Here is a 13,992-nt window from a genome sequence, read left to right on the forward strand (position 1 = left end):
GTCTGACCTATCACCCTCACCTTGACCTCTTTCCACCTATCACATTTCCGACGCCCCTCCCCCAAGTCCCTCCTCCCTATCTTTTATCTTAGCCTGCTGGACCAACTTTCCTCATTCCTGAAGAAGGGCTAATGCCCGAAACGTCGATTCTCCTGTTCCCTAGATGCTGCCTGACCTCCTGCGCTTTTCCAGCAACACATTTCCATCTAGTAAAACTGTACCTTGTTCTGTACAATAATATCACTGTATGCCCTTAACAGTGATTTTGCAGAGGTTCATACTCTGACAAATTAGCCAAATTAGCTACAGCACTCACCTTTCCAGTATCCAGATAGTCATGTGATTGTTAGTATGTGATCCTTGTCTTGCCATCAAACATCTTCCTTTGCATTTTTTTCTTGATCTTGTGAGCTCTCTGCAGCAGAATAAGACTGAGATTCAGAAACACATTTATCTAATATAGACATGTGACCATCTGTAAGAAAATTTCAGTGTGTTTGCAACAGTTTAACTATGATCAATTAGATAGGAAAAGTATTGCCAGGACTATTGAGGTGGTTTACTGATCGTGTCAACTGTCAGTTCACCCTCCATCATGTGTTGATTCATTAAAGTTGAGGGCTGACCTTGAACCAAAGTGTTAAGGAACTCTTCCCTGGGTCTTGTTCCTCCTCCTTGTGCCTATATTTCATCTGTGGAAGAGAGCTGTCTGGTCAGCACTGCCATCTGATGCACGCCCATTGACTCTAAGCATCTGTTTGTATGCCCCACAGTCTGCAGTGTCAGTCACCCATTTGAATCATTTTGGCCCAACTCACGACGTCAGAATAATCTTCACCTTACCCACTCCCAGCTTTCTTGAGAGTATGTTTCTCCTCTCAGCAGATATGCAGGATGCTTGTCTTTATGTCTAAGACAATACTATTTCTGATATCCACATGCAGTTGTCCAAATTCTCAGGATTCAGTGCATTGTCAGTTGGTCACATGCTAATCAATAGTCTCCCCCTCTTCAGTTCTGATGTTGAACAAAAATACCATTCATAAGTAACATTAATAAAGGGTTCAAAATAGGTCTTCAAAGCCTGCATAATCTCTCCTGACTGAGATCCAGGCTGTGGTATTGGTTTATCATGTAGCCTATAGCCTTCATTTATGTTCTCTTTATAGTCAACTCTTGTATGCTGAAGTTTTTGAAATAATTCTTTTTTTTAAAGTAACACTATATCATGTTGCCATTGAGTGTGGGAAAGGTTCTAATTCTGTCACATAGTCACATATGATGTAGTGAGCCCCATGTGTTTTAACGACAATAGTTTCAAGATTTTCGTTGGACTTGTAATTCCAGATTTTTACGAATTCAAATTTCACCATCTGCTGGCAGAATTGGAATGCAGGTCCCCAGAGCATTGCCAGGTCTCTGGATTACTCTTCCAAGAACGCCACCCTCCCCACCCTAGAAATGGATGTGTGAGAGAAACCAAGGAGGGTTCGTGTCCTCCAATTCAGTCTGAAAGATGAATGTGGAAAAATGTTACAGATTGCAGGGGGACTTGGATAAACTGCAGAATTGGACTGAGAGGTGACAAATGGAGTTCAATGCAGCTAAATATGAGGTGATGCACTTTGGGAAGAACAACAGGAAGGTCGTGTACTGGGTCAATGGAAAGATTCTTGCTAGTGTGGATGTGAGAGGGATCTTGGAGTCCATGTACATAGATCCCTGAAAGTTGCCACCCAGGTGGATAGTGCTGTTAAGAAGGCATTACGGTGTGTTAGGTTTCATTCATAGAGGCATTGAGTTCCGGAGCCACAATATCATGCTGCAACTATACAAAATGCTAGTGCGGCCACACTTGGAATATTGTATTCATTTCTGGTCCCCATATTTTGGGAAGGATATGGAAGCATTGGAAAAGGTGCAGAGGAGATTTACCAGGATGTTGCCTGGTCTGGAGGGAAGGTCTTATGGGGAAAGGCTGAGAGACTTGGGTCTGTTCTCATTGGAGAGAAGAAGGTTAAGGGGGGATTTGATAGAGACATACAAGAAGATCAGAGGATTAGATAGGGTACACAGTAAAAGACTTTTTCCTAGGATGATGACGTCAGCTTGTATGAGGGGGCATAACTACAAATTGAGGGCTGATAGATTTAAGACAGAGGCAGGTTCTTTACTCAGAGTGGTAAGGGCGTGGAATGCCCTACCTGCTAATGTAGTTAACTCAGCCACATTAGGGAGATTTAAACAATCCTTAGATAAGCACATGGATGATTTTGGGATAGTGTAGGGGGACGAGTTGAGAATAGTTCACAGGTCGGCGCAACATAGAGCGCTGATGGGCCTATTCTGCACTGTATTGTTCTATATTCTATGATATAGAAGAACTGGAAAAGAAGTAATCAAGAAATTGACAGCTCCTACAGACTGGATTATCAGCATGATAATAATGGGAAAACCTGTAACAGTAAGAGTATGCGTAAATCCAAAGAACTTCAATAAAAGGTTACCGAGATCTCAAAATTGTATGCCAAGAATTTGAGATTTAGTCACAATTTGCCATAGTAAAGGACTTTACTACACTAGATGTGAAAGATAGCTATTGGCTAGTGAAGCTGTATCAAAATAACAATTTTCGCCATTTGGGAGAGGTAGAGGGAAAGGGAGTGGGAGAATGCAGAGGGGAGAGGGAGAATGCAGACAGCATGAGGTGATCATCCTAGAGCGGAAGCTATTGTGGTTAATCTGCTGGTGTATGGATATCTCGTCTGCAGAGAAAATATAAGAAGCCATCGTGGACCATGATCAAAATCTAGTGTGACTGCCAGAGGGAGAGCTTGGCTGATGAACTTGAAACTGGGCAAGAAAAAGATGCAATTGAAGATACCTGAAGTCAAATACGTGGGTCAAGTATTGACAGCCACATTACTTCTCTCAAATTCTGATGTGAAAGCTGTAGTGGAGATGGAGCAACCAATAGATTTGAAAGCAGTGTTACTATTAATTGGTTTTGTGAACAAGCAGTGTGATGTCAGTAAGGTAGGACTTGGAGAAACCCTTAGCCAGCATGGACAGCCAGCTAAATCTGTATTCAGGGCATTAACACAAACTGAACAATACTATAGTGAGAACAAGTGTTTGGCTGTAGTCTTTGCTGATGAACATTTAATTTGGAAGAGGCAAAGTGATTGTGTAGACTGACTGGAAGCCACTTCAAAGTATCTTCTTCAAATTATTTTTATGTATTCCAAAGCATCTGCAGTGAATGCTATTTTGTTTCCAGAGGCAACATCTGGTTGTGACTTGAAAGCAATGGAAGCATGCTGCTCTAACAAGCCTGTCAGCACTTTCTATGTAGAAAGTTAAGGATGCTAAGACAGCGTGAAATCTTACTGATTCAATGAGAAGCAACAGCTCAGCGTAATCCTGAAGTTGTCAACTCAACAGAGATATTGAATCTAAAAGACAAATGTATTGCCTAAACAATAGGCCAAATGGCATCCTGCAGTGTAAAACTTCTGCTCAACTCAAGCAAACGATGCAACATGATGCAGCTCTCCACATGCTGTGAGATGTAGTCATGATCTGAAGGCATTAAGAACACACCAGTTGTTATGAGAAAATATTTAACATAGAGAGATGAAGAGATAGCCAAAGATGGTGTCTTGTACAAAAGGAATAGTCATTTCTCCTAAGGCAATGAGAAAAAAAAGTAGTGCATCAGTGCAAGCCACCAATCAATCAAGTCTTCTCTGGGGAACACAAAAATGCTCTCTGGTCAAACATAAGTAACAAGGTAAGCACCATAGCCAATGTAGTGTTTCCAGATAAATACCAAGCAAGGTAAAGAGTTGCTTCAAATGTGTGACATCTCTGACATATCATGGATGAAGCTTGGGATAGACCTCTTCACTCTTGCAAGCACTGTTTATGATGTCGCCATCAACTGTTCAAGGTTTGTGTAAAGGTCTGTAGCTCGGTTGCTGTAGTTGTGGGTATGTTCGCTGAGCTGGGAAGTTGATTTGCAGATGTTGGAAGATGTTGCAGACTATGGCAACCATCAACTGTTACTTTGACTGCCATCGAGAGTATGCAATGCCTTAAAGCACACTGTCACCATTACAGTTTTCTAACATTATGATGAATGATAATGGCTCAATTCTTGAGTGAACAATTCGGCTGTTTGTTCCAAGTTTGGGAAATTCACAATATATCATTTTCACACAATCGCTTTTCAAATGAAAAGGCTGAAGCAACAGTGTAAACTGCTGAAGAGATAATGAACAGCACATTTGTACATGGCAGTTCTGGACCACCTGAAATCACTGGGCTTGAAACATCAACTTTCCTCTCTCCACAGATACAGCCAGATCATCTGAGTTTCTGCAGCAATTTTGTCTTTTGTGTGGTTCAGTACAAATATAATGCTGCGTTCAAACTATTCTTCCAGACTTGGGTGGGGGGGCCGGGCGGGGGAGTTGGAGGGAGAGGAAAAACTATTGAAGTTCGTCTGAGTAACAAAATGAAGATGAAAGAACGGTTTTATTAAAATTAAATTTGGAATTCAGTTGAGCAATATCCCAGCATCCAACATTCTCTGGAGCAGGGAGTTCTGCAGATTCATGACTCGAAGAAAAGTAATTTCTCGTTTTTTTTAAAACTGCTACCCCTTATCCTAAAACTGTGACTTTTCATTCTAGATTGCTCCACTTCTCAACGTCTGCTTTGTCAATCCCCCTTAGCATCTTGTATACCTCAATTAGATCTCCCCTCATTCTTCTAAACTCCAGAGTTTATGTCTAAACTGTCTGCTTTTTTAAGACAAACCCCTCGTCTCTGGAATCAATCTAGTGATCCTCCCTTGACCTGCCTCCAATGCAGCTACATCCCTTCTCAGTAAGGGGACTAAAATTGAATGCAATACAGTAGGTACAGACTCACTACTGCCTTGAAAAGTTGCAACAACATTTCCCTACTTCTAAACTGTACTTATTCAACAATAAATAATAATTTTCCATTTGATTGCTTTGTTTCCTGAATGTTTTTATATTTTTTATGGACATTGCATTTAAGTGATTTTCTATATATTAGAAATATAGATTGACAATTGGGGATGTGTATAGGTCTTTTGCATATTATGGCAGTGGCATTTGCTTTGAAAGCATGAGAACGTTGTCATGAGTTTAGGGATTGGATCCCTTTTGCTTCCTTTTAGTTTCAAGTTATTTTGAGAATCTGGCATCTTTGTATCGATGAGGGAAGTTTGGAGTTACTGTTTAAATGCTTGTGTTTGACTGTTTAGGTATAATCCCTGTGAAAAATGACTGGAACAATCAACTGTTGATTATTAATGAAGCAATGGCATCACCTCATAAAACTCAGCAACTTGCAAATAGATTTTTATTTCATACAAAATAGACAAATTGTTTGAACTATTGCTTGAACTAACTACAAGTGACACTAAGTGCTTTACAAACCGAGGCACTGTAAGTTACCATTACGTAAAAACATATGTGGAGGCAGTACAGAACCTTTCATTTGCAGAGATGCTTCGATGTGCATTCAGTAATATTATTTCCAGTTAACCTAATTTAGTTCATTGTGCTACCTGTTGTTTTTAAGATTTTACTTTGCTTTTAGATTATTAGAAATGTGTCTATTTTCTTCTTTTAAAAAAGGCTTTGAAACCACCTCCTGTTTTTGAAGGTATAGCTTAAGAGCTATTGTAACGATAGACTTGGAAGATTCTAAGAACAGCTGTCTCATAAATTAATTATTAGTGACAAGTTTATATTGCATAAATCTAAATGAGTTGAGAGTATGGTCCATTACCAGCTAACTGCACAAGGTATTTGTCATTTTACACTCTTCAGTTATTTTTTAGTGAAGTGTTAAAAATGTAAGACTTTTCTTTTGGATGACATTGAGAGATGCTGTCTGTTTCTAAGAGAGGTAAAGGCCCATATAAATGTTTCACTAAACCTAAGTGTTACTCATTTGACAGTTATGTGCGCTGTCATTCCACGGGCTATTTGCTTATCGCAATAAACAGATGAAATATGTGAATGATCTGTAGTGGCCTTTCAGTGCATCAAGCCTTTTGAGGCTGTGATTTTCTTCATAGAACATTCTGCACAAAACATTCTGGGAATGGTGATACAGTCAGCAGTTGATTAGGAAGAGCACTTGCATCATCCTCTCAGTGGTTATATTTTGCGTGATAGAATTGCAAAATATTTTATAAAGATTATAGTTCACTCTTTGAAAGTAAACCAGGCATTGTCATTTTAAAAGTCCTCTAATAGATTTGTGTGTATTTTACACAGCAGAAGCAATGAATCACAAAAATAGTGACTGCATACTGAGCTGTTGCTTCGATGAAACTGCAGCAAAATCTGTGGATATTTATTTATTGATAGGAATTTGGTTGTAAGCTGTCACTTTTTTTTAGGGACAAAATTTTGTTACAAGGGAACATCAGAATTTGTTCCCAGTTGTTTCTTTTGTTGCTGAATGACTTTGAGAGTCTAGTGAATGGGTAAACTGCCTGACCACATCTGGGAAATGAACAAAGAATTTAAACAAAAAAGAACTGCAACAACATGACACTTTGTTTCTATGTTTGATTTTAGCTATTTAAATACATTGTCAAATCATGGATTTGGAAAATCACAGATTATTGGAAGAACCATCCAAGTCACCCCACTCTTGAACCCTTTTTGCATATCGCAATTTCTCTTTCACAAGTACATATCCAATTTCATGCAGTTTCTTCCAAATCATTGTAACTCACTGCTTAGCAAGAATACTCAGACTTCTTCCCTGCTGCATGCCAATATCTTTTGCCAATTATCTTAAATCTGTGATCTTGGCGAGTGGAAACCATTGTTCCCTATGCCCTCGACCAAAACTCCTCTTGACTTGAACATCCCTTGAACGTCTTGACTATCTATGACTGGAGGAAATGTTGTTAAAAATATTTCCTCTGAATAACCAAACTTCTTCACTTTTAATACTCTGGTAACTTTCCCCTGATCCCGAGTTCCTTGTTAAGCTGTGGTGCTGTAAATTGGACACACTACTCTGAACATCACTGATTGATTAGGCTTCAGATAAAGGTTTAGCAGAATATGTTTCCTTTTGTACTGTGTCTCGATTAAAATAGCCAAGGATCAAATGTTTTTCAAAATCTTGCCAACTCTCCTGTCACCTTCAAATCTTTGAACATATAAAACCCTTGATGTCTCTTCCTGCAATTCCTTTAAAGTTATACCATCTAATCCTTACTAAATTGTATATTTTTCTTTTATAGTGCATCACAGTATTACTTTACACTTCACTGAATTAAATTTTTTTCACCACAAATCTATCCATTTCACTAGTCTCTATCCTCCTGACGTCAGCTAATGTAGCCCTCATTGTTTTCTTCATTTCCAAGCTTTGTGTCATCTGCAAATTTTGAAAATTACTACCCCTAGACCCAATTCAGATCATTTATACATATGTACAAGGGCAATGGTCCTAATACTGATCCTGAAAGACCTAATTTGTACTTCCCACCAACCTGAAAAATAATTATTCACTACTACCTTCTTTCTATCTCTTGGAATTTTGTATCTGTGCTGCCACTTTCCTTTAATTCCTTCGAGTTGAGTTTCTATTCTAGTAGCTTGTCTATTATATGGCTCTTTATCAAATACTTTGTGAGAGGTCATACTTCATCAACCCTGATGATGCAGAATTTAAGTTTGGATTAGGAGGAATCAGCAAAACAGATTTTCTTTTCAATTTAACTGCATGGGAAATGCAATAAATTAGACCTAGCTCTAATTCAGAATGATCGGAAGCAAAATAATGCAATTTTTCTACATTGTGCATAATTGTTTGAACTATTTAAATGACTTTTTTATTTCTGCTGAATAGGTGGCCACTCCAGTGTTTGTTCCTCCAAAATCATACATGCTACTTCATCGGATGTCTGGAAAAGGCCTTGGAGCGGAGTATCACTTTTCCCGTCGGCAGTGTATTTACAACTCAAAAATGGTTTCTGTTCAGATCATATTAACCAATAACTCCGATAAAGAAATCAAGAACATTCGAATAGGAGAACAGAAGCTTGCAACAGGGATGCGTATACATGATTTCTATGAAATAGGTAATGAAGCACAGCATTGGTATATAAGTTCCTGCTTTACATTTGGTTATGTTCCATCTTTTATTTATGTTTGTTGTGCATCTTCTTTTGTTTTAATTACTGTAAAACCACTACACCCATGCTTGCAGCCTTTTATAAGATACTGAGATTACTATTGGTGAAGTGATATATCTATAGATTAGTTCCATGCCCTCACCCTTTACTTTTCATGTTTTCAGACCGTTCAGTCCAACGTGTCCATGCCGACAGATGTCCTAAATAAATTTTGTCCCATTTGCCAGCATTTGTCATATATTCCTCTAAACCCTTCCTATTCATATAAACCCTTCCTATTCGTATAAACATCCGATGCCTTTTAAATACTGTAATTGTACCAACCTCCACCATTTCCTCTGGCAGCTCATTCCATCTGTGCGCTATACTGTGTGAAAACGTTGCCCCTTATGTCCCTTTTAAATCCTTCCCCTCTCACCTTAAATCTATGACAGCTAATTTTGGATGCCCCCACTTTGGGGTAAAAGATCTTGCCTATTTACCCTATACATTCCCCTCATAATTTTATAAACATCTATAAGGTCACCCCTCAGCCTCTGATGCTCCAGGGAAAACAGCTCCCACCTATTCAGCCTCTTCCTATAGCTCAAATCCTCCAACCCTGGTAACATCCTTGTAAATCTTTTCTGAACCCTTTCAAGTTTCACCACATTCCTCCACAGCAGGGAGACCAGAATTGCACACAGTATTCCATTGGCCTAACCAATGTCCTGTACAGCTGCAATGTGACCTCCCAACTCCTATATTCAATGTACATACTCACCAACAAAAAGCAAGCATACCAAATGCTGCCTTCACTAATCTGTCCATCTTTAACTCCATTTTCAAGGAACTATGAACCTGCATTCCAAGGTCTCTTTGTTCAGCAATCCTACCCAGAACCTTACCAGTAAGTGTATCAGTCCTGCCCTGATTTGTCTTTCCAAAATGCAGCACCTCTCATTTACTCAAATTAAACTCTATCTGGCACTACTTGGCTTATCTGGTCAAGGCCCTGCTGAACTCTTCGGTAACCATTTTTACTGTCCACTGCACCACCAATTCTGGTGTCATCTGTAAACTTACGAACTATACGTCCTATGTTCACATCCAAATCATTTATATAAAGGATCCAGCATTGATCCTTGAACAACATCGCTGGTCACAGACATCCATTCTAAAAAGCAAGGCAGCATCATCAACACCCTCGTCCTCTACCTTCAAGCCAGTACCGAATCCAAACAGTTAACTCTTTCTGTATTCCATATGATCTAACCTTGCTAATCTAGGCAAAAGTGAGGACTGCAGATGCTGGAAACCAGAGTTTAGATCAGAGTGGTGCTGGAAAAGCACAGCAGGTCAGGCAGCATCCGAGGAGCAGGAAAAATCAGTGTTTTGGGCAAAAGCTCTTCATCAGGAATAGAGGCAGGAAGCCTCCAGGGTGGAGAGAGAAAACCTTGCTAATCTGTCTACCTTGAAGAGCCTTATTAAATGCCTTACTGAAGTCCATATAGATCACGTCCACTGCTCTTCCCTCATTCAATCCTCTTTGTTACTACTTCAAAAAACTCCATTGTTAGTGAGAATGACTTCCCATGCACAAAGCCATGTTGACCATCCCTAATCAGTCTTTGTCTTTGCAAATGTAATCCTGTCCCTCAGGATTCCCTCCGACAATTTGCCCACCACTGATGTCAGGCTCTCCAGTCTGTAGTTCCCTGGATTTTCCTTACCATTTTTCTTAAATAGTAGCATCGCATTAGCCAAGCTCCAGTCTTTTGGCACTTGACCTGTGGCTATCGATGATATAAATACCTCAGCAAGGGGCCCAGCAATCACTTCCCTAGCTTCCTGCAGAGTTCTAGGGTACACCTGATCAGGTCCTGGAGATTTATCCACCTTTATGCTCTTTAAGCCATCCAGCCCCAACCACCACCTCTGTAGTATTGGCAGTTTTCAAGATGTCATTATTTCTTTCCCAATGTTCTATAACTTCCATTTCCTTCTCCACAGTAAACACTGCAAAATACTTGCTTAATATCCGTTGGAGATAAGGGAGTGTCTGGCATCTACTTGGTAACTTTTCTTAGCAATAGAGTTCAAATAATTGTACTTTAGTCAGATATGTTTTTAACATGCCCTTTTTCTTAATCGTGTAGTTTAGTTAATGTCAAAAGCCAAAATTACAAAGAAAAGATTTCATTTCTGTTTTCCCTGAGGGCGTTGATTACGCTGACAAGGTGTTGGGACATAACAGACCACAAAGCACTCCAATTTCTGTCCTGTGTAGTTAACTGATATATTGCCTTAGAGGATAGGGATGTGGTAGGAAAGGAGGAGAGGGAGGACAGTGGAAGGCATGTTAGAATTGACCTCAGCATCTTTGTGTTAGGAAGGCTGAAGCCCATGTGCTGGAATGCTGTTTACCAACTGCCAATGAAAATGCATTTGTGGATCTCAGTTGAATGCAAGATTTGACTTGCTTTGAAAGGTCAAGATGTAGGTCACTTCTAAGTGACTGTGTGAAAATTTGGCAACGGGTGTGTAATGTGGCAAACCTGTGAACTTGCCCACTTTTTAGGAAGAATAGAAATGCAAATTATATAAAATGGTGGAAGCTTACAGAATGCTGCAGTGCAGAGGGATCCAGGTGTCCTTGTCAGTGAATCATTTAAAAACAAATATGCAAGTACACCAAGTAATTGAAAATGAAATACTGCCTTTATTGTAAGCAGGGTGGGTTATAGAACGGTTTGCTGCAACTGTAGGGGGCATTGATAGGACCACACCTGGAGTAGTGTGGACAATTCTGGTATTCTCAATTAAGAAAGGGTTTGCTTGTATTGGTAACAGTTCAGAGAAGGTTTACAATACTGATTCCTGGGATGAAGGCATTATCTTAAGATAATGGATGAATGGTTTGGGCCCAGAAAAATGTGTGTCTTACTGAAACGCATGGGAATGCACAGTAGGTGTTGAATGGATGTTTCCACTCATGGGAGAATTTTGAACGAGGGGCACAGTTTTAAAAATAAAGGATCTCCTATTTAAGACAGTTGGGGAGTTTCTTCTCTTCCCTTCCTTTGCTTTTGGAACGTATTCGACAGAAAGCAGTGGGGGTTGGGTCATTGAATTTATTCCTAGTTGAGACTTTTGTTTGATGAGGTGTCAACAGTTTATGCAAAACAGGTAAATTAGATTAGATTCCCAACAGGATGGAAACAGGCCCTTCGGCCCAACAAGTCCACACCGACCCTCTGAAGAGAACCCCACCCAGACCCATTCCCCACGTTTACCCCTGATTAATGCACCTAACACTAGGACAATTTAGTATGGCCAATTCAACTGACCTGCACATCTTTGGATTGTGTGAGGAAACTGGAGCACCCGGAGGAAACCCACATAGACACGGGGAAAATGTGCAAACTTCACAGACAGTCGCCCGAGGCTGGAATCAAACCCAGGTCCCTGGCACTGTGAGACAATAGTGCTAACCACTGAGCCACCGTGCCATAGGAAAATTAGGTCAGCTATGATATTGAGTACTGGAGCAGACTGGGTGGACCTACTGCTGCCCCTATTTCTCTGCAGAGGAAGTTCTGTGAAATATTGTGGGGGAAAGAAAAGCACATTTTAATTTTCTAAAAAGATTATTCTAACAAGAGTCATTGCCATTGTGTTGGAATCCTGGAATAATGCTGCATGAAAGGAGGCCAATCGACTCAAAATTTCTGTGCCAATGGAATAGTAATTAGAAATGGTCTTCTATTACTGTATCTGCAAAATACATAATTTTTTGTTTCAGAGTGTCTTGAGCCTGGAACATCAAAGACTGCTTCAATGGGTATTGACTTCTGTGATTCTACACAGGCTGCCAACTTTGTACTATGGTAAGTAAGCTATTTGTCATCAGTCTTTCTGCTAAAATATTTTAGACTTGTGACTTATCATTTGATCATATTTGTGAACATCGAGTGAAAGTTCAGCTGGTAAGAGAGGGATTGTGTCGGTGGTGTATAATGGGCCTATATTTAGTATTTAGAGAATTGCTCACTCCACCTAATTACAGGATTATTTTAATTTGTGGTTTTAGATATCCGTCTATTCCTTGATATGATTGAGGCTCCTGGAACATTGATACCAAGTATTCATAGTTTATTTAATATACAATACATATTTCCAATTGTTCATTGGATGTGAGCATCATTGGAATGCCAGCATTTAGTGCAAATCCCTAATTACCTTTGGGAAGTTGGAGGCAGACCATTTTCTTGAACCACTGAACTCTGTCTGGAGGGAGTTCCAAGATTTGGTGAAGGAGCAGGAATTGTAGTTTCAAGTCAGGCTGTTGTGGCTTGAAAAGAAACTTGCAGATGGTGGTGTGTCCAGAAAGCGGATGTGGCAGATGCTTTTAGTGGAAGCTTGGTGAGTTGCTGCAGTCCATCACGTTTTTGATTTATGTTGCAGCCATTGTGCAGCTGTGGCAGAGGGAAGGAATGTTTGATGTGATGAATGAGTGCTGATCAAGCTGGCTGCCTTGTCCTGGATTGCATCAGCTTTCTTGTGTTACAGGAGCTAGAGTCATCCAGGCTACTAGGGTATCCATCGCATTCACCAAGGCTGTTTCAGTAGCACTTTGTAAACCTGTGACCTTGACAGTCTAGAAGGACTTGGGCCCCAGATGTATGAGAACACCACCACTTGCAAGTTTCCCTTCAAGCTGCTTACCATCCTGACCTCAAGCAATTCCTTTATTTTTTAGTTTGGAATCAAAATTCTGGAACACTCTTCCTAATGGCATTGTGAATGTACCTACTGTATCCATTTGAGAATGTGACTCACTCCCATCATCTCCAGGGCGTTTGATGGTTGGCAATATAGTCATATTCATAGAGGTATACAGCACAAAATCTGACCCTTCAATCTAATTTGTCTGCGCTGACCATATATTCTAAATTAAGCTAGTTTCATTTGCCAGCATTTGGACCATATCCCTCTAAACCCTCCTTATTCAAGTACCCATCGAGATGCCACACACACAGACCAAGTCCTAAATTATGAAAGTAACCCCCCAACACACGCAAACGAAGCTGCATCAGGACACTATTCAAAAGGGCCACAACACACTGCAGTACACCAGAACTGCAAAAAGAAGAAGAGGAACACCTATACAAGGTATTCGCCAAAAACGGATACCCGCACAACTTCATCAACAGATGCCTAAGAGAAAGACCACGGAACGAGGACATACCACAACCAAAAGGACTAGCCACACTACCATACATCAGGAGCATCTCGGAACTGACTGCCAGACTACTGCGACCCCTAGGACTCATAACGGCACACAAACTAACAGCCACGCTCAGACAACAACTCACCAGAACGAAGGACCCGATACCCAACATGAGCAAAACTAATGTAGTGTACAAAATACCATGCAAGGACTGCACTAAACACTATATAGGACAAACAGGAAGACAGCTAACAATCCGCATACATGAACATCAACTAGCCACGAAACGACACGACCAGCTATCCTTAGTAGCCACACACGCAGACAACAAGCAACATGAATTCGACTGGGACAACACTACTATCATAGGGCAAGCCAGACAGAGAACAGCCAGGGAATTCCTAGAGGCATGACATTCATCCACAAACTCCATCAACAAACACATCGACCTGGACCCAATATACCAACCACTACAGCGGACAGCTGAAACTGACAACCGGAAGCGGCAGGGACAGACCACTTAAACACCGGAGGAAACATCAAAGAAGCGCTTCGCAGGAGGCTCCCAAGCACT

At 40.4% G+C, this 13,992-nt stretch overlaps 1 protein-coding gene across 2 annotated transcripts in view; it reads left to right on the forward strand.

The window, feature by feature from the left end:
- ap3b1a (adaptor related protein complex 3 subunit beta 1a) overlaps window positions 1–13,992 on the forward strand; it is a 299,213-nt gene that overhangs the window by 244,936 nt on the left and 40,285 nt on the right. For both annotated transcript variants that reach the window (XM_043707081.1, XM_043707091.1), the window contains 2 exons: window positions 7,921–8,152; window positions 11,991–12,075. In XM_043707081.1, the coding sequence (XP_043563016.1) occupies window positions 7,921–8,152; window positions 11,991–12,075 (317 nt within the window). The remainder of the gene's footprint in view (window positions 1–7,920; window positions 8,153–11,990; window positions 12,076–13,992) is intronic.

Source organism: Chiloscyllium plagiosum, chromosome 2, assembly GCF_004010195.1.
Source record: "Chiloscyllium plagiosum isolate BGI_BamShark_2017 chromosome 2, ASM401019v2, whole genome shotgun sequence".
Taxonomy (NCBI): Eukaryota; Metazoa; Chordata; class Chondrichthyes; order Orectolobiformes; family Hemiscylliidae; genus Chiloscyllium; species Chiloscyllium plagiosum.